The 22,282-nt window shown below is 42.1% G+C and overlaps 1 protein-coding gene across 1 annotated transcript; it reads right to left on the minus strand.

Annotated features, from left to right (window-relative positions):
• Positions 1–2,269: 2,269 nt before the first annotated feature.
• On the minus strand, positions 2,270–4,226 carry foxl2a (forkhead box L2a). The gene has a single exon (XM_061719017.1). The coding sequence runs from the start codon at positions 4,011–4,013 to the stop codon at positions 3,093–3,095; it is 921 nt and encodes a 306-aa protein (XP_061575001.1). The 5' UTR covers positions 4,014–4,226; the 3' UTR covers positions 2,270–3,092.
• Positions 4,227–22,282: the final 18,056 nt, after the last annotated feature.

Consider the following 22,282-nt stretch of genomic DNA (forward strand, 5'->3'; position numbering starts at 1 on the left):
TTTGGAGTACACTTGCCTTTCAAACGCGCCCTTATCTCCTCGTTGTTTACAAAACATTAATGCGAGGAAGCCGTGAGCGTCCACGGCCATGTTTCACGCCACGACGCTCTCCTCCAACACAAGGGGATGAAGAAGTGTCGAGAGGGGACTTTTCCTTCTCCGCCATTCCCCTGGAGTCGGCCGAGGCCAGCAGTTTGTGGACCAGAGGAGAGGAAGGTGCCGTCCTGTTGACTGGAAGCTCGACTCCAGCCAATTAGCGCTCTTCTTCTTTCCCGGGTGACGATGGATTTACGCACAACTGTGACCTGATTTCTGCTCAGTGTGTGTTTTGTAATTAAACTTGCAGATAATAAATCTCAAAAACAAGTCGGTGCAAGCAGAGGCGTAGGGTTCATCTGCGTGTACGACGTACAGATGACTTTAATAAACTGCATATAAAAAACATAAATAAAAAGTATTTTAATGTAGACTTTTTACAAGCATTTTACATTTTTTGTATTGTATAATAAGCCTATAAGTTTAAAGTTGTCTGTTAATCAATTGAAATGACAGAATATGATATATCTGGTATAGTTTGCACACGGTAACGCGCATGCGTAAAAGCACGCATGCACTCTCTCTCTGTCACACACACACACACACACACACACACACACACACACACACACACACACACACACACACACACACACACACACACACACACACACACACACACACACACACACACACACCTCTGCCTGCATATAAAACAAACGTATATCCGACAAGCGAGCAGGTCCATTCATCCTCAAACGATGTTCTGCTCACACAGTTTAGGGTGGGTTGAGTAACGTTACATAAGACATCCGGCGTTTACGGGAATAAAAACGGTGAAAATGAGGCACAATAAAACTCAGGCACTGACGACCCTCGCACCATAAACCCGTCTCAGAGCGTGGATCTTTCTGGTTTGTTGTATTGTTGCTTGGGCGATGCGCTTTAGTTTGAGGCCGAAGACGAGGGGGGAGGGGGGGTTGTCATCTTCAAGGGATAAGGTAGTTTACAATCTCATTTTGGGTGTCACTGGTTTAAGTTTTAAAGTACGACATCTGAGCTCGTGCTAGGACGAGTCACATGTATGGGGGTAAAATGCGCCTTGAATGTACGGAGAGGACACCGGTGACAACATGATTCTACAGGGGACGACTACGACTGAACAAGCAGTTTACCAAAAACAGCTTTTATTAAAAGCAAGGAGAAGGAGCTTCCAGTCTCAGCTTTTCATTATCCGGAACATGCCGACGTTTTTGAAGGCTTTGGAAAAGAAAGGGAAAACAAACAAACAAGCAAACATAAGAAAAAAAAGCACTTCGTTTTGTTTTTCTCCAGATGATAAAAGGTTATTACATCTATACTCATTAGAAGATTTCACTTTACATTATAAGGTTTTTACATTTTTTATAACACTTCCTCCCTTTGTTGACTTACTTCCTACATGGATCTTTGGATATGATAAGTGCATCTGTTGGCGTGTTATTGTCTTTCTTGGCTATGCCCCCCAATCTGCAGTGAAAGGAAGAAAATACCGAATCATAAAAGAAAGAGACACTTCTGCATGACACTTCGTTATTATTATTATTATTATTAGTCGTAACATTTGTAGTATTGTTGCTCTTATCATTAAAGAATTACTAAGAAAATACTTTTACTTTATTTAGCGTATTCTTATTAATTTTCACACATCCACTGGATGTGGGAAAATTACACTTTTCACACGTATAATTGAAGTGATCGTATATCACAGTAAACATGAGAACTCTCTCTGCCTCCGGTTGAAGCAGTTTTACCGGGATGGTTCAAGAAATAAAATGTGAAAAATGTTCCTCATATTTTGATCAACAAATAAATTAGATAAGAATTATGCATACTGTTTAATATTGCAATACATACGAAAAGCATAATGTTTTTCTTAAAACAGTGGTAATTTGAATACCTCGTTATGGGACAAAAATGAGCAATGACGATATAAATGTTCCTATTATTATTATTCATATTATTTATAATAATAATTATTATTATTATGGTTATTAATGCTTTATTTTTCATCTTATCTTATTATTGCACCCCTACTCACGTCTTAAAAGCCAACGCTATTTAAAAAAAAGAAACCCCTTTTTTTCTAAGATTATCGCAGTCTTCTTCAGTGACGTCAACTTCTCTTTTACGCTCGTTTGTCAGTAGGCCTACTTATCAAAGTGGAAAACAGATTGCTTCAGGACCACTGTAATATTTTAAGAAATACAAGTTTATTAAGAAATTCACAAACCTAGAAAAGAGGGCAAAGTGCTAATTAAAATAAAACATGGCCCCGACATGAATGAGACATAACTAATCACATTTATTTAAAAAAAAATATTAATAAAAAAAAATTAAGAAAACCTGGCACTGACTGACATACTAGAATTTACATCTTACATACATCGAGAAATTTGAAAAGCCCTGAATTGTATTTTTGGCAGTGTGGTGAATCTCTACCCACATCTTTTAAAACCGACAACGTCCCCGAGCAGACTACGGGTGTAACTTCAGGTCAAATAAAAAAATAAAAGAGGGGAGGGGTGTGGGGACAAATCTGATTCAATTACACATTAAAGCACTGACTTAATAGGGAGATCTGATGTCCTCATTTCAAAAGGGAACATGTTGGACAATTGTGCGTAAAGACGAGAGCAATCCTTACGCATACCAAAAATACAGCTGGAGCAATGTCAACAATGTGCGCAATCCACTCAGTGAAAAAGGTTTTCATCTCGTAATTGGCTGGCCATCAGTCCAAGTGTAATACAGGCGCACGAAATGGCCCCCAATTGCTTTCTTTTTGTAAAACTGTTTTTTTTTTCATCACCAATTGGCGCACGTCTCCCCGTCTGTTTTTTTTTTTTTGGGATGTCAGTTGGACCCATACAGCTTGGTCAGATTGGTCCTTTAAAAAAATAAAAAAAAATACTGCTGGTTCTGTTTTGAAATCACAGGATTTAGCTCTCGCTTCTCAGTCTTCATTTTGTATTTTTTTTTTGTTTACACGAAGCGCTTGTTGAAGGTTTTTTTTTTTAAATATCTATCCTCGTGTGTAACGCCGAGTGTTTGCTCTCGTGCTCCCAGTAGGAGCAGTGCATCATGGAGAGCTCCGCGGGCTGGCGGGAGCAGGCGAACTGCAGGCCGGGGCCGCCGCTGGAGGAGACCGGCGGCGGCGCCGCGGCGGCCGGGCTCAGCTGCTGCGCGTGGTGCGGGTGCGCCGGGTGGTGGTGGTGGCCCATGCCGTTGTAAGAGTTCACCATGCTGGGCAGCGCCATGCTCTGCACCCGGGAGTAAGGGTTGTAGGAGGACGGGGCCGTCAGCCCCTTCACGTTCACCGGACTCACGTTGCCGCCGCTCATCTGGCAGGACGTGTAGGACATGGGCGCCGGCGGCTGGCCCAGCGACCACGAGTTGTTCATGAAGCTGGACTGCAGGTACTTGGGCGGAGAGAGGTAGCCGTAGCCGTCCCCCCCGAACAGGGCCTTCCCCGGCTGGAAGTGCGTCGGCGGGGGTCTGAAAGGCCGCTTCATCCTGCGCCGTCTCCTGTAGTTCCCTTTCTCGAACATGTCCTCGCAGGCCGGGTCGAGTGTCCAGTAATTCCCTTTCCTCTCCCCGCCGCCCTCCCGCGGCACCTTGATGAAGCATTCGTTGAGACTCAAGTTGTGCCTGATGCTGTTCTGCCAGCCCTTTTTATTCTTCTCGTAGAAGGGGAATTTGCTGATGATGTACTGGTAGATACCGGACAGAGTGAGGCGCTTCTCCGTGCTCTCCCGGATGGCCATGGCGATGAGGGCCACGTACGAGTACGGGGGTTTCTGGGACGGGTCCGGCTTCTCCGCGCCTTTCTCCTGCACCGGCTCCTCCTTGGCTCGCTCCTTCTCCTTCGTGGTGTTGGTGTCATGGATCATCAAGGCCATCGGGTCATCTTCCGGGCTTTGGTAAGTGGCCATCATGTCGCACGCCAAACCAAAACCAGTCCAAAACTTGGGGAGCAAAAGTCTGTTGTTTTTTTTTTTTTCCTGCGCGTAAAACCTTGCTGTCGCAGACCGCCGGGACGCGCGTCGCCGGGCTGGAAGCGCGCACACGGATCTCAGCTTTTGCAGCAGCTCAGCAGATGTCGGTACCAGACCTCCTTCCTGCAGCTGGAATTTTTCTAAACTGGTTTCTGAAGGTGCAACCAAAGTTGTGGATCGAGTCAGAAAGCCCAGCCCTTTTTTTCTTTTTCTTTTTTTCTTTTGGAGAGTTTGACAGGCTGCTCTGCTGCACCGCTCTCCGCGCAGCGACGTAGAGCCTTGTGATTTGTGCAAACTGGAGTTCCCGCCTCCGAATTTTCACAGTCAATGAAAATAAAATCAGCTTTCCCTGCACGTTAAAATTGTGTTTAACCGTTAACTTTGGGCATTGTCGTTAAAATTATAGTTACATCCAAAATGAGATAGAAAATAGATCCAAATCGTGGAGCACCCCGGACAAACACTTTAATAGCTGTTGTTGGAATTAAGATATAGGTTTACGCAAAAATTAGACCTAAATCCATATTTTCAGCAAAGTCTTCTTTTTTAAATTCATAGGCTTTTTTTTTTAAAGAAATGCGCAGTACGTGCATGTGCATAATTAGTCACCTGGAGTCACGTTGTTTTAACAGTTTTAATGACGTCCTGGTTAATTTGCCAAACTCTTTTCACAATCAAAAATACAGGACCCTGCTCTGTTAATTCTGAATATGATGGAGTCTTGATTAATATGGTTACAAATGTCTATGAGGCAATCTCCTTCAAAATATTTTGATTTAATAGCACTTTCCTTTTATGCATTAATAAAGAGACTGCACAATAATATGTATTTTTATTTATACTCTTTTCTCTGAAATGCCTTACTTACATGCGGTGTTTATTTCATTTGATGACAATTAATTTAGCTCTGCCATGAGGTGGATTCAGCCGACCAGATCCACGCAACATTTGTAAACTGTGGCGTGTTCACAGCTCCCAGAAAATCTGCAAAATGGCAAGTTGCGCTTAATTAGCTCACACTGGAGAGAGGAGTGCGTGGAGCGGGATCCATTTCTCTGACCACCCATGAGGGTCCCCCTGGGCTCTCTCTGCGAGTGTATTTCCGTGCTGTGGGAGCCTGTGCAGGTGGAACAGCACTGGCATATGTGTCATCACCCTGCACCCCGCCTGCAGCCAGGCTGCGGCAGCTGAACCGCGCTGAGAGCCAACCATCTCTCATCGTGCAATTACCGCAGACTCACAGCTTCAAGCGTCGCGGCGCGGTGCTTTTTCAAATCCTGGTGTCTTTTCCACATGTTTGCGACGGAGAGGGTTTCCCGGACATCTCAACACCGTCGTTATGCCTGTGTTTTGTAAGCATTTGGGTTGGTTAGAACATGACATCATTCAATGTGTTATTCTAATTAATACATCTATCAAATAACACGAGATATAGATCCACCTGTCAAACTGCAGAAAAGTGAAATAATTATTATTTCCGAAGCTAATATATATATATATATATATATATATATATATATATATATATATATATATATATATATATATATATATATATATATATATAATGTTAATGTCGATGATGATGATGATGATGATGATTATTATTAATTACGGGCTAATAACGCAGGGAAACAGCCATGAGGTCAAATGTTCGAAGTGCTACAATTTTATGTTAATCCGTCTGTAGGTCAAAGCGTGTGTAAATACATAAATAAAATAATTAATTGTTAATAACAAAAAAAGAACACAAGTAACAGAGGTTTTAACATTACCATTTAATGTTATAATTTAATATTAACATTTACCAGCTCTGGATATTATAATTACACATTTTTAGCATAATATCAGATATTTAAACGTCATACGTCAGCAGATGTATGTCAAGTAGATTTGTAAAAATAAAAAAGAGGCCAGGCGATCTTTTAAACCGCTGACATGTGTGTTTGGGTTTACCTCCAGGTTTCAGAGAAAGCAGGCTATGCGGTGTAGCTACAGGCTGTTGGTTTTAGGTGTTTTTCCAGGCAAGTTTAAAAAAAAGTATGAGCAAACCAACAAAGTCACAAGGAGAAAAACAAAATAACATTGAAAGTTGTCATATTGGTTTCCAGCCTTTTTCCACACTTACATTTATTATGAACAAAACTTGATTAAATACAGTCTATATTTGCCAATTAAAAGGCGCCAATAAAAACCTAGCACCAGACAGCTGTATACAGATAGTTTAATTTATTAGACGGCATTAATTATCTCAAGCCCATTATTGTTTTTCTTCAACTGTACAACGTCTTATTCAAAGACTCCCTTCCCTCAGAACTGAGGCGACCCCCTTATACCCCTGAACACTGGCACAGGCCTTGCGTGTTATAGTAGATAAAGACAAAGCTTTCTTTCAGAACGGATATGACAGTATTTGGAAATAGCCGGGCTTGTGAGTTATTCCACAGGATAACCTTTATATCCTTTTATTTCTTTTCAAAAAATGGCTGTAAAATAGCTCGTGTTAACTTATATGTTGTGAAGAATTTCTAAGAGAGTTAAGTTACTAATGACCCCAACATTTGCATTTAAATAATCTGCACCCATCAGGCCAACACGTTTTTTTTTTTTTTTTTTTTTTTTTTTTAACTTTCCGGCTGATTTAGTTGCAGTTAAAGTTGTTACTAGGGGAAGCCGATGATCTGCCGGCTTACCTGCAACCTTCCCGGGCCTGAGCAGCCACTTGCACGCGCATCACGTCACAACAAAGTTGTAAACCAGCCTGTCACAATCTGTAAACAAAACAAGGGCCCTGAAACTTGAACTGCTTGTATGGGCTTCAGTGAGGCGCAGGAATGTTAATCTGAAAGTGGGCTACAGCTTGTTTTGTTAGGCACCTCTGATAGACAATAAAACCGAATTGGCCCTAAATTACCTTAATTAGCCCTGAAAATAATAAATAAGCGTGGGCAGTGGCTGGTCTCTGATTATTATTATTATTATTATCATCATTTTTTCCCCCAGTGATGCTATGGGCCTATACGTTTAAACGGCTCTTGTTCTGCTCAAGAAAAGGAAAAGTGACAGAGATCTCTGTCAAAAAAGACAGCTGCAGCTGTCAACATAGTAGTAGATTTGCCATCATTTTTCAGTTAACTGGAGTGAAACAGGCCTGCAAGCCAGTGTTTTTTCTTCTGGTGAATTTGCTTGGAGGAGACAGTGGCATGCAGTCAGCGACGGAGAAGGCTATCACAGACAGAGAAGGGTCCATGTTTTCTTCTTAGATAAATATACATCCTCTGAAAGTCTTCTCAAGTTATCGCTTGATCCTGTTGAATAAACGTTTCAATAAAAAGATCCGTCTCGCAGTTCCTCGCGCTGCACGGCCAGTCGGAGCGACTGACTGAAACACATAAGCAAACAATCACTTACACCGTCAGGAGTTTACATTTTAGGATATTTTTAAATTCTCTCCATCGAAAATAAATGTGTACTTTTGTGTCAAGAGCTTAGAAATAAAGAGCACTGTATTGGTTTTGAATTTAGTTACACACCAACTTATTTCACAAGGGCCATTTTGACGCATAATCAACACAGGTGCCAGTAATAACATGAAAAGTCTTTATGTTTATTTTGAATAAAAACTTCATCATCTGCGAGACCTGTGTTTGTCTGAATGTCTTCTGACTGAAACATTCTGCTGAAGTAGTTTTCTCAACATGCGGCTACTTTTACTGAATCCACGGATGATCTATTTATAGCAGATAACGTCCTGGCTGTTTGACAGGCGCGTTATTCACGGAGTGGACATGTGGGAGAGGCCTAGACCCGCGATGAGTGGAGGAGCCGTCACTGCAGCCGCCAATAATGTAATTTGAAAGAGTGGAATTCCTGTTCTGGTGAACTTCCTGCCCTCGCAGGTCCCACTAGGATGTTTATGATAGCGCGTGCGGGTGGAATGCGCCTAACGGAACCGCCGGGTCAGACCGGGACCAGAGAACCAGAGAACACCCACTCCGACTGCACACACCCGCCGGCCTGGCAGCAGGTTAGAGACGAATAAAGAGAGAGCTCATTATTATTATTATTATTATTATTATTATTATTATTATTATTATTATTATTATTATTATTATTATTATTATTATTATTATTATTATTATTATTATTATTATTATTATTATTATTATTATTATTATTATTAATTATTATATATGCGAATGAATATGGTTATTTGATATTTGAAAAACAACACAATCCAATAATCTTAAATGTATTGTGTGTTTTTTTGTGATTCTGTCCTCTAAGGACTCTCTAATAAAATGTAATACATATTTGATGAAAAAAAAACAAAAAAATCTTAATGTGAAAATATACAAATACATATATATATATACAATATTGGTGCAAAATACTGCAAAGAATTGTACCAGTTCACCGTTATCAGTGGAGTAATCAACAGTGGGGTGCTACAAGTTGGATTCTTCATTTAAGGAGTTATGGCTGGAAAAATTCACAGATGAATGTTGATGGATGCATCTTCCTCCTTATCAGGTACTGTATACACATAATGGGGAGAAGAAGAAAAAACAATATTTGTTTACTTGTGTTTAACCCCCCTGCAGCAGACCAGTGCATCTGTCCAGCATAGGCTTTGGAGAAAGACATCTTTTAGCGTTTGACCCAGTTCGAGCTCACTGGGCTGGCTTCTGGCTCATTTGCATCTGGCATGACGAGATGAAACATCAAATCGTGGGTCCTAAATGGTGTCCTTATGAGGCGCTCGAAAGAGATGAGAGAGGTGTGGTGGAGGGTGCAGGGAGGAGGTGAAGCGGAAGAAGGATGTGCCCTCAGCCCTCATGCAGTGTCCCAAACATGGCTCTGGTTCCTCTCAGAAATACAAAAGTGAGACAGAGCAAATAAACACTGACCACCAGATCTCCTTTACATCCCCACCAGCATGGCTGAAGGTTCTGGGAGAGATGTGAAGGGGGCATGTCCATTTCTGCGTATATGTGCACATAGTCTTAGATGTAAGTATGGGACATGTCCTTATAAAGAGTACAAGCCATCCAATCCTCTCCCATATCCTTTCTATTCCCTTTATTAAGTTTGCTAAAATGTGTGTGTATGTGTGTGTGCATGCGTGCGTGCGTCTGTGTGTGTGTGTGTGTGTTTGGGTTTTAAGTGGTCCAGTATGCTTACACTTCTTATCGGCTCCAGGAAGGCTCTAAGAAGCTCAGCGACTACCCCATCAGACATAATCCAAGAAAACAAGCAAAGAAGCTCTGAATTAGTTTTATCCAAAAGGAGGGATAGTAATGAAATATCTGTGCCTGACTGACGCTGTCAAAGATCGCTCCAACGGCTCCTCCGAAGATAAACCAGAACAAAAAAAAGCACCAGAAAATTCCTGAAACTTGCAAAAGATTTTAACATAAAGATACAAAAAAACAACAAAAAAAGCCCCAATAACCCCCAAAACAAAAGAAAACAAACAAATGAAGAAACAAAACAAAACAACTCAGCTGATTTGGCCACTGGAGGGATTTAATAGTTGTTTAAATAAAGAAAGCAGTAATGGTCAGTCATCACATTTTCTGCAACAACCCTGAATCAGAAAGGCACATGAACGTGGCTTTGCAAGACAGAAGTGGAGGAAGAGGAGGCCGAGTGGATGCACAGGGAAGCTAAAGCGGAGAGGGAGGCGAGGAGGACAGAGCAGAGCAGGGAGAGCCTCCCTGTGTTCTCTCTAACCTCCACTGTGAGGTGAAGTGCTGCAGTCTCCCGCCAACAAGGTTCTCTTTGAGATTTTCTTGAACTGCTGCCAGCGGCGAAATGATTCACAGGAGCAGAAATGTGCACGTACTGTAGAGTGGTGCGTATTCAAGCCGAGAACGTCTGAGTCAACATGTATGGATCCCTGGACCTGCGCAGGAGTGGAGCTGGTAAAAAGGTGAGATGGGTGGAGACCAACGATAAAATGCTGGAAGCCGGGTAGCAACTTTGAAGATGGAAGCTCAGATATGAGTTGGGTTAAAAGAACCCAAAACAAGACGAACAAACAACAAAAAACCCAAGCAACAACTGTAGCTTTATGGACATAGGTCATAATTTACCTCTTCGCAGTCAAAATGAGCTAAAAACTCACCAGTGAAACCTCTTTCACAGCTCAACACAGTCACACTCCCACATTACCATCCCAGAGTAACCTCAAGCCCTTCTCCCCATCTTTATCCCAACCCGAGGATTAGATTTCAGGCCCAAATCAAAACAAGTCACTTCGTTAGAGGTAATTACACAGGTAGCCTACCTCACTGGGCAAACAAACATGGCTGCCGGCTGACACCCTGCAGACAGATCAAAGCCCGGGCCTGACAAGCAGCGGGGCGAGAGCATTCAGACTGGGGCTTGTTAACCACTCACACGCTCCCTCGCCTTCTCCTCCACATGAACGACTGGCTGCAAGAACATGTTGATTTGAATCCTCCTCACCCTGATTCTGCAGATGAAAGCCGCCGAGGGTTCAGAGGTGATCGGAGTGACCTGTACAGTTGCGCTGCGTGTGAGGATTGTGCTGCGCCAACGGTGCAGAACAGCAGAGGTGTGCTGTACATGCAGATGCAGGGAGGGTGCTCTGCTTTGGTGGTCTCTGCGTTAGTGGGGTGGACATGCTAGATGTGTTACCTGTCAGTGGGATTCTCTGTTATTTCAGGCACTTTGATGCCTCGTTCTTCTCACTGTGGCTTCACTGTCTGGAATCCTGCTACGTTTAAACATTATTCCTGACCAAAATGCAACACGTCTTTCATGAATACTGTTCAGAAGTTGTCATGGCTTTTAAAGTGGAACCTCATCATTCAACGCTGCTTCTCCGTCTGTCCCTCTCTCTGCCCTTGAAGCCTCTATTTGAACCGCAGTGTTGCCAAGGCAACCGGGCAAGGTTATTCTTGCTTTCCTCAACATGCCAGCCTCCCTGTGTGTGTGGAGCACAGTCTATGTGGGTAACAGTGAATAAGAGATGTTATCTAATCTCCTGAGGCAGTGGGAAGCCAGGCCATCTCCACTGAGCACCAGCTGTCAGTTAAGGCCTTACTACCTGTTTTCTCTATCGCTCTCATCACCGTTTTGTGTTGCCATTGTTCTTCTTTATCCCCTCATCTCCCAATTATTCCTGCAATATAGCTATAGCTTGGGGTCCATGCAAAGATACTTTGCTAATGACAGTTTGGTGAAAGAGATGCCGTTGTGTGAGACGGGAGCAGATGAATGTACACATGCACAGAAAAAGAGAACAGAAACTGCAAGTAGAAAGATATATCTTGGGCATATCTTTTGGATCTAAAATTTTTGTATATATACAATTCATGCAAATTAAACGTGATGCTTTGATGATGCAACAGCAAAAGTCCTCTAAGACAAAAAACACTCATAAGTGTGTTTGGACATATTTTCTCCACATTTAGTGATATGTCAAATACGGATCTTTAAAGCCACCAATACTGGTTTTACATAGAAAGAGTAAAAAAGAAAAAAAAAAGTCTGAAAATGAGGCCTAGAAACCATGCGCACCACTAAAGAGAAACAAAGCTCTGCTGAGCGTCACTTTCTGCAGGATTTGCTCGCATGCAGCGTACCACAGAAACCTCTCCAGTTCCAGCTCCCCAGCCTCCGTTCTGACCACAATAACAAACAGGAAAACCAAGCGATGGGACACACAGGCACAACGAGACCAGATCACTTGGATTTACAAAAAAGTAAGAAAAAAAAAGTACCGTGGGTGTGGTGAGCTTGACAACAGAGGGCTCGCTGGTAGCTTTATGTTACTGTTTCTGCAGAACAGCAGATTTCTCTCTGGCTCCTACTGGACCTCCACACTCAGCTAATTACAGCTGCAAATATAATTTCTAGAATAATAAAATCCAATCATCTTTAACTTAACTTAATCATTTTTATTGCAAATTTAAAAAAATGTCAGTACATGTTTATTTCATGATTATTTCAACGCTAATACGAAATTGTAATTTTACCAGGTGGAGTGAGAGATAAAACAAACCATAAGTAACATTTTCAAGTAAAAGTGAAATGCAGTGTGGAAAAAAGAGGATCTATAATTAACATATTTTTTCAATTCAATTCAATTCAATTCAATTCAATTCAATTCAATTCAATTCAATTCAATTCAATTCAATTCAATTCAATTCAATTCAATTCAATTCAATTCAATTCAATTCAATTCAATTCAATTCAATTCTATTCAAGAAGAGAAGAGAAAATTAATAATAAGGAAACTTATTTATAATAATTAATTTGTTATAGAAATTCACCTTTTTTTAAATGATATTTTATAGATTGACAATGAAAATCACCAACTAATTTAAGTCTTTAAGTAAATAGCCGTCTTTAATCTGGAATTACAACTTTTCCATATAAGGGATGAGGTGGTTGTCAGATTTTCCGGTCATGCAAGGTGACATCCATCACTGCTTGATTCAGAGTGATGGGGGGAAAGAGGAGGATAAGAGACGGAGAGCATGCCCCAGAGAGAGCCAAGCAGGGCCAGGGGAGAGCAGGGGGGATAAAAGGAGGGAGAGTGCGCTTCCTTTAGTGCATTTTCCCCCGAGGGCAGACAGGAGGAGAGGGGCTGCTCCCCTGACAGATCTGAAGATGTCCTGTTTTGCTTTTCCTCAGCTCTCCCTCTTCCTGCAGGAAGCAACATCATGCTGGGCACCAAAGACTCGGCGGGCTCTGAGTATGAAGATCTGGTACTGATGCCTGCTGTCCACACATGTAATGAAACAATAATGGATCCCGACAGATGTGCAAAACGTCAAAGCAAATGACGTGAGAATCTGAAAAACTGGGAAAAACTAGTTTTTTTTTGTTTATTTTAATCTGGCAGATTATATTTTGTCATATAAATCTGACACATTTCCCTGTGAACACAATCTTGTATTTGTATCTTATAGCATGTAATACTGACAAAGTTGAACTGACAGCAGAAATGGAAGTTCAGAAACACGTTCACGTGTCGGTGAAAGCACTGAATAGAGCAGAGGTATTATTAAGTGTTACGGTGAAAGGCAGCAGAATCCAGCTGCCACTGGACAAGAGGCAGGTTATCAGTTTATCGCTGCCTTACACGGAGCACGCTCATGCTCAAACAGTCCGTCTGGGATCACTAGTTAATCATCAAGATACGAGTGATAAAAGCAGTGGAAGTGCCAGCGCACAAGCAGCCAATAATAATGATTTCATTTGAACAAGAGATTAAAATCATTCAAGTTATTGTTTAGAATTGATGATGCAGCGGGAAAGACTACAACCTGTGGGCCACGTGTTTATTGCAGTGCAAGCACCACCCAGTTTTGGTCGCATATAACAATTGATCATAGAACTTGGCAGTGGTGGTTGGTTTGGGCTGGGAAGAAAAACAAATGCTCCAACATACACACACACACACACACACACACTAAAGTGTATTGTGACTTGTGTTCCTATGTCTGTCCACACTTAACTAATTCTCTCTGACATCATCACTAACACACACCCAGTGTGGACTCTGAGGCCGATGGTCTCCCAGGATGCACTTATGCTCTTTGAGGCTCCATCCACAGTCGGGGCGACCCTCAGTTCTTCTCTTTCCCTCTGCTAAGACTCATTTCTCCTTCTCCTCTTGCTCTCCTCTGACCATCCATCCACACTTGCTGCCTCTGTACATGTGTTTTCCTCTCATTCTCAGTGTGAGACTTTATCTCTGGATCAGATAAGGCTCCGGCACTGGTCTTAAACCTTCAAGAGATCTGTCCAAACACATGAGCTCATGTCAGAGCGCTGCTGCTGCCTGTTAACCCCATGATCTAATATAGAGTCCATGTGTTCATTATTCATGCTGTGTGGAGGTGTGGTGGACCATTTTTTTTCCACTGCATCTCAGTGTTGTATCATATTCTCATCCAGCGATTTCCTTTTTTCCCGCCGCATCATTTATTTTTGATATTTTTTTTTCTTCTGTTTTGCTCCCTTTGCCTCGGTGTCTCCATTAGTTGTGGCTGTAACAGCTTGAATTTGATCACGTTAACGCTATCAGAAGGGGAGATCTCAAACACAGTGCGTCGCCAAGACAACAACGTCTGTACCACACAGGCAGAGCCGGGCTCGACCAGCATAGGAGCCTCTTTGGTAATGTGTAGGAGAGCTCAGGTGAGGAGCTGGGTGAGGAAAAGGTTGTGAGGGTGTATGTGTGTGTTTCAGTCTGCCATGTAGAGAACAATGGCTGGGTTTCTGATTTTTGTGTGTGTGCACATGCATTTCATCACCCTGTGTGGCTGTCTGGTGACTGGTTTGTACGTGTGTGCGTGTGTGTGTGTGTGTGTGTGTGTGTGTGTGTATATTGCACCCCTGCGGGGAGGGGTGGAGGGGCGGGGGTGCATTAGGAGGGTACTAAGGTTACCCCCGTATAGAGGCAGCGAGGGGTCATCCCGCGGCGGGACACTTCTCTGGGGCGACCCCGCCGCCCCTTGCGGCCCCCTGAGCGGACGGGACTTCTGAGGAGAGGAGAGGAAGGACCAGAGGAGAGACCCCCGGAGAACAGGACCCCCTAGTCTGCCTCCAGACCCCGGACCCCAGCTCCGTCAGGGCCCGACCCAGGCCCAATGTGTTCCCAATCAGAAGAAACACAAACAATACTTTTATTAAAGAAAGGAGCGCGCTGAGGCCAGAACACACACACATACATGCAAAAGGGAAAGAAAAACACGCAGGATGCATATTTCTCACCCCTGAATGTAAAAGTGAGGAACGTTTATTAACGCAGTGTTTTACAACTCAAAATGAATGCTGGCAAAGAGCTGTCGCACCATTACCAACGGCGTCACACACAACGGCAAGTCTGCCTTCCTCTTCCTCCTCCTCCTGCTCTCTCTTCCATTCTTTTTGGTCTCTATCCGGGAAAACAAACGGAGGGATTAAGGATTGGTGGGGGGGTAATGGGAGCCAGGTGGAGGAGTGTGACTTTGGGGGCCTCCTGCCAGATTAAGGAGGGGGGGAAGCAGGTCCCAATCCCTTACACTCCTTCCTAAAGGCAGCTAATGTTTCTTTTGAAGAAATAATCCAGTTTGGCCATCAAATAGGACTTGGCAATTACAAGCCTTCTCAGGGCATGTATGGTATTACCACACGTGCTACCAGCGGCGGGAATCTGTGGTCAAATCTGGCTGGAAATAGAGATCAATTAGAAATATGGATAAAGACTGTAAGTACGCCAGAAGGTTGATAGGATCAAGATTTGGCTGTGATTAATTTTTTCCCCCTTTCTTCTTCCTGTCGGATTTTATGTATCAGCAAGAATTTATTCATTCATATGCAAATATATTATTTTCCTAAGTTATGTAAAAGTTTATCTGAAAACATATATTTCATGCTATTTTCTGATGCTTATCGTGTCATTTTGATTTGAACTAAATGTAATTGTCTTTACACAGACTAATTTATCATTTATCAGCCTTCCACATGGTTGAAAGGGAGTTAATGGAAACAAGTGCTCAGTGCTTTAAACCAGTGGTCCCCAACCTTTTCTGTACCGCGGACCGGTTTAATGTCTGACAATATTTTCACGGCCCAATCTAAAGGTGTAGTTGATAAAAACTAAATAAAATGACCGGCATTAAAAACTGTGGTATTTTCGCTATAATAATAATAATAATAATTCGTAAAAATCCGGCGCTTCGGACTTTAGCAGTAAAAGTTTAACGGCAGTAGAAAGTGTGTCTGAAAGACTAAACTAGTGTCAGGAATGCTAAAGTGTGTCTAACTGACACAAAAAGCACCTGCTGATGAGGATTTGTGCAAATTTTATACCGTATTTATGTCCAGCTTGAGTTTGGTCGCTCATGTATTGTGGTAGCTTTATTGCCAACCGAGCGAGTAGCTGCGTGGGTCTGTATTTAAGTTAAACTTATATGAATGTAGAAAGACTAACTATTTTATTTTATTCTTTTATAGCTCTTACGGTGTGTTTGCAGTGTATTTACATCCAAGGAATAAAAACATTGTGAACCATCAGTTTGAGAGTCATCCATCATCAGTCGGGGATTCTACAGAAATGATTTTTTAATTAAAAAAAAAAAAATAAAAATTCTCTGTGCGGCCCGGTACCAAATGACCCACGGCCCGGTACCGGGCCGCGGCCCGGGGGTTGGGGACCACTGCTTTAAACAATAGGCCCGTTCTGAGTTGGTTTTGAGATGCGAGAAAATTAGCCAGCAAGTGGCTGAGTGAATTAAATTTGCGTGAATTATTACACGTCTCAATCCCATAATTATACACGAGTGGGCCAACAACACTGCACCTGCAGGTTTGGTATTCTCAAGTGGGTGGTTTGTTTTATTGCATTTGTTAGTGTTAAGATGCATAAAACCCCACTGAAAATGGCCTCAAACCCATCTGATGAAAGGTTGATGAATTACGACATTTTTACAACACAGTAATATTTCTTTTGTGTGTGTGTTGTTATTAGTTCACACGTAGATAAGACAGCCTTGTACCAGTGATCCCGTGATTATTTTTCTTAATTTTTACTACATCATCTGCACATTTTGTGTAGGTTGTTGGAGATGGCTCCAACTCTTCGGCGTAATACGCCAAGATTGATAATTCACTCAAGAGCCAAAACATTTTTCATATAGCATGCTGACTGTGTAGTTCAGTCATCTTTTCAATAATAAGGTCCAAATTTGCCTAAGATCAGTGTGCAGGCTGACGCATGGTCAGCTGACATGTGTGGCCTACAAACGTTGCCCCCTTGTGGACCTCTGCAAGGAAAAACCCGGTTCCTGGACGCCTTTAATGGAGTGTGTCTGACAGGCTGGATGATGACCCAAGCCCGATAAGAGTGCGTTTTGTTTGATTTGCAGATGTCTCAGTCCCAACAGCTTCTGCCTCTTCAGAGAGACTGCAAAAACAGGGAGAGCTTAACAAGCTGGGAGGAGAAAGGGTTATTTTAGAGAAGTCTGTCCTCTCTATGTTTACATGAGAAAGCAGGGTGTGAGCTAAAATCATTAGGTTGTGGGTGGATGACAGCCAGGTCTTCAGAGAGACATTATGATGTGAGTGAGGTTTTCCCTCTGAAAACAGGCTCATTGATGCATCTGTTGCCACTTCAGACATCCCCCTTTCTTAAATGTCCAGTAAGCCGGATGGAAAGGAAGAATTAACCCGTATTATGCAGGAGGGGGTGAATTAGAAGTCAGACTTTTCACACCTTCTCTGCTTTTTTACACACACACACACACACACACACACACACACACACACACACACACACACACACACACACACACACACACACACACACACACACACACACGGCACCAGCATTCTCCCCGTGAGCTCAAGCGTAATATTCAGCAGACGATGGAGAAGTGTGTGTATATGTGTGTGTTCATTTTGGGGGCAACTCATCATGTGACAGCACCTTATCGGCTTCTGTCTCTTTGTCATCAGTTGTCTGTCGCTCTCTTTATCTCTGCAGTGGGACTCCCTGCTATCGCAGTCAAGGTTGGCCGGCCCCTCGCCACGGCTGTACATTTGTTTTCCGACAGAGATGCTGGATATTTCTGTGATTCATAGGGCGTCTAGACGAGTACAACACGAAAAAAGCCAAGTGTATTTCGAGTGAAACGAGGGCCGAAGGACTTCAAGGTAACCCCGACCTGTCAATAACAACAGCGAACAGCTATGGGGCTAGAACAGTCTCATAATTCACAAATACACACGCCGATCCACAAATGCACAGGACAAAATTCACAAATGCACAGACCGATTCACAAATGCACAGAACAATTCACACGTGCGTATAGGACAATATACACAAATGTGTTTTTGATGCACACACAAATATAACCTGATTTACAAACGTTTTTTGTCTGTGAGCTGCGCTGGATTTGCATGTGACTTTTGAGATTGGATGAAACAACGGAAGACATCTGATTGGTTGCAGATCCTTCAGTGTTAAAAAAAACATATTTGTGGATTGAGTCACGTCAGGGGAGTCTCAAAAGTCACACGCAAATCCAGCACAGCTCACAGACAAAAAAACATTTGTAAATCAGGTTATATTAGTGTGTGCATCAAAAATACATTTGTGTATCTTGTCCTACGCACGTGTAAATCGGTCAGTGCATTTGTGAATCTTGTCCTGTGCATTTGTGAATTTTGTCCCGTGCATTTGCGGATCTGTGTGTGCATTTGTGAATCGGTCTGTGCATTTGTGAATTTTGTCCTGTGCATTTGTGGATCGACGTGTGCATTTGTGAATTATGAGACTGTTCTAGCTCCATAAACAGCAGACACGAAGAACAAAATCTGCCAAGCCTAATCGCTGGTCTAACGAGTTTAAGCTAAAGTTAGAAATGGCCCACATTAGTGGCGCTCAGCTGAGGGTGAAGAGTTCATTGTGACGTCAGCTGATTACGCGGCGAGATCAGAATTGGACTAAAAGAAAAGGCTCTTGGCTAAAAAATACAACTGTAAACAGTCTATTAGTGATTGAGACGGAAGAGGAACACTTCTCTCCTTTGTGTTCATCCCGTCTTCCTCCTCTCCGCGTACTTTGGTCAGGGGCCCCCGATCGTTCGGTGGGCAAACGCCGGCGTGTTCGACATCAAAGGCCGGCACACGCACACCACAGAACACGCCTGAAATAAAAGGCCTGCAGAAAAACAAACACCGCCCTTTGTTCTGAGGACTGCAGTCTGTTTTGACCGTGATTAGAGAACAGAGTGAGGGAAGAGACGGCTGCGAGTGTGTGGAATACGTAACAAAGGCACACGCTCGCTTCATCAGACGCTTACAGAGGGATCTGTGACACTTAAAGAGCCGGAGGGGGTCAGTCAGCAGAGCCCCTGCCTCCAGGAAACGGGCCTGTGGCGGGGTTGTAACGGTGGCACGACAACGCTAATCACTAATTGTTGACCGCCTCTTCCGTGTGTAAGGATAGCTGCTGGTGATGGAGCGTATCTGCTGACGTAGAACAACCTTGCAAATGCGATGGAAAAAGGGTTTTCAATGTATTAAAGTTTAAGGACTGTTTAAGATAGAAATAAAATGGATCCCACTCAGATGATCTTTCAAATGTCCATCTCTAATCTTTTTCAGGCGTTTAAATGATTTGCAAGTACTGCATTTCCTGCATCCTGCTTCATATTTGTTTTATTACACAGCTGACTTTGAGTGTACAATTTATGAATGGATGACTACTATTTCACAGATGCAGACCTGAGCCTTTACCCGTATCCATGTCAGCTCACCTTTTATTTATGTTTGGTGGAACAGCTACTTTAGTGGTGCAAATGAATAACCTGTGACTGAAAATATATAATAAAAATATATATACATATATATATATATATATATATATATATATATATATATATATATATATATATATATATATATATATATAAAATTAACGCAATTAAATATAGAAATATATATGAGAAATGATATATATGAGAAATATACAGAGGTACAATATTTGTTGGTGGAATTTGTTCTCTCTTAAATTTTGTTTTAAATATGATTTTATTTTGTGAATCAGCCACTATTTAGGAGTAACGTGTCAGTGTAGAAGTATAGATAGGACATGGTGGTCTGACTTTTATTCTAGCCATCGGTCAAAAAACACAAGCTCTCGGAATCAAAGTAGAAACCAATAAAAGTAGCTCTGTGTCCTTCTTCAAACTGTTCCAGTTCACTGTACAGATACGGTCTCTGCTAGTATTTGAGTCGCTAAGTATACAGTACAGACCAAAACTTTGGACAAGTGTGTCCAAACTTTTGGTCTGTACTGCAAATGAGCATGACACTGGGACACAAATGCAAAAAAGGTGCATGAACACAAACCAACAAGCACTCACAAATGCACAGACTGGTTTATGGGTTTTCATGGGACAATTTTAACTTAATGTGGAAATGAGAAAACTGTGTCAACAGAATGAAAAAATAGAAATGAAAAATGAAAAAACAACACAAAACTATTTTTCATGCTCACCCCTAAGTAAAAAAAAAAAGATATTAAAAATATAGCTTAAAATAAACACCTCCTCCCTCGCCCATTCCTTCGTGGGTGATTGCTCTCTCTAAACTCAGGTCTTCTACCAGAGGCCTGGAAGCTTAAAGGTTCTGCGCAGTATCTTTGCTGTTCCTAGGACGAGGCTCCTCTGGATCGATATCTCTGATGTTGTTCCGGGGATCTGCCTGGAGGACAGAGCTTCAGTGTTCCAACTACTATCAGCCAAACTGCTGCCTTCACCTTCCAGATCTCCTCCATGTCCCCCTTCAACCTTTGCCAGGTTCTCCTTCTTCTTGATATTGCTGTTGCTTGGCAATGCCCCGTCAATCACCAGCGCTCTCTTTTAGAGTTTGTCAACCACCACTACGTGCGGTTCGTTAGCCAATCCAGTTCACCGGCCTGGATCTGGAAGTCCCACAGGATCTTTGCTCTTTCACTCTCCACCACCTGGGGAGGTATATCCCACCACCTTGACTTTAAGACTTCCAACCCATATTCAGTGCGTACATATATATAGATTAGTGCTGTCAAGCGATAACATTTTTTTGGCGATTAATTAATTAAGATCTGTAATCTAATTAATCTTTTTTTTATCTCACCTAAAAATTTCTGAGAAAAGCCATCAACTTGAGGTGTTTTCCTTTAAAAGATTGATATATAACAACAAAAAAGTGGCTTTATAAAGTCATTTATTTATTATTTTAGAGACTTGAACGGATGCATTCCTCTCCATTTACATCCACGGGGGCAAGAACATTCACTAGCCTCTTGGTCGCAGACGTGCACATGCACGTGCTGCTCTCCTCGAGTTTAGTTTTGGGAAGAGCGTTGCTGTGGCAACATCGTTGCTGCTAACGTTAGCTGTGGCGGCGCTCGCGACCGGGTGCTTTGCATTTATGTGGCTAAACTTGAGCTGCTTCGGTGGTTAGCAAAGTCCTTTCAACAAAGACCACATATCACTCTACCTTTATCAAAGGTACCGTCGGGGCGTTTTAGAAATGTAAATTCCCCATTCACTGGACCAACAACTTTCACACGCTCCTCATTTCACCTCTCTTCTCCGCTACTCAGAAAAAAAGTAAAGTGAGAGATTAAAAAATAGATTTAGATTTAAATTGAGACCCCTAATATAAATATATACATATATATTAGTGCTGTCAGGCGATTAAAAAAATTAATCTAATTAATTACATGATTTATAATTAGTTAATCTAATTAATCGCATTTTAATGACATATCTGCTAAAGGTCCCCAAATAAAGAATTTGAATTCTAGGACATTGGAAAATTGCAGCGCATGACTAATCAATTGAATACACTAAGAAGAGAAGATTTGAAATCTACATTTTTATTGGTGAAGTGTGTTTCATAAATGAAATTCAAAATTTCTGGAGCAGCTCCGGTGATAGGACAATACTTTTTTACAAAATGTACAAATCAGTGCGTTCTTGTTGATAGTCCCGTCTTCTTTCTTTTTATACATAAACTTGCCGTTGCAAAGATTTGCTGGCCTCGCTCCCCTGAGTCGCGTCCACGTCTGTTGTCACCCTACTTTGTTTGTTTGACTAGCAACGCAGGTGGGAAGTGACCTGCCAGTGCAAAGTGACCTACGGGTCCCTCAATGGGCCAAATTTCAAATGCTCCCGCATTTTGCCACTCATAATTAACTGCGTTAATTTTCATAACCTGTTAATTAGCAGTGTAATTAATTGATCTAATTAACACGCTAAACTGACTCATAAATGTTGAACTAACGTACTTTTTTCATAATTTAAATGTCAGGCTTCAACGTGGCTTCAATATTTCTGCCTAACCATATTTCAGTGTTGATTCATTCATATTTTGCCATCTGTTTTTTTTATATATACTGTTGTTGCCCATAAAGGTGGAATAAAACTTTTTTTTGTGAGAGCGCAAAGCCAACACTTACTCTGCTTCACATTTAGTTGGATATTAAGAGCAGGCATCATTCTATGTAGCTCCGTTCGAATGTAGTGATCTGTAAAAAGAAACTTGTGTCTCTCACTGGTCAGGGAGATTATATCCGACTGCTGTAAATCAAGTACAGGTGGATGAACTTCCTCTGTCCTTCGTGTGCCTTCCAGCTAACCTCCCCTTCACCCTTTCTTTCTTTGCCTCTTTGTCAGTTTGTTCTTTTT

The sequence above is a fragment of the Cololabis saira genome, chromosome 4 (genome assembly GCF_033807715.1).
Source record: "Cololabis saira isolate AMF1-May2022 chromosome 4, fColSai1.1, whole genome shotgun sequence".
Classification (NCBI taxonomy): domain Eukaryota; kingdom Metazoa; phylum Chordata; class Actinopteri; order Beloniformes; family Belonidae; genus Cololabis; species Cololabis saira.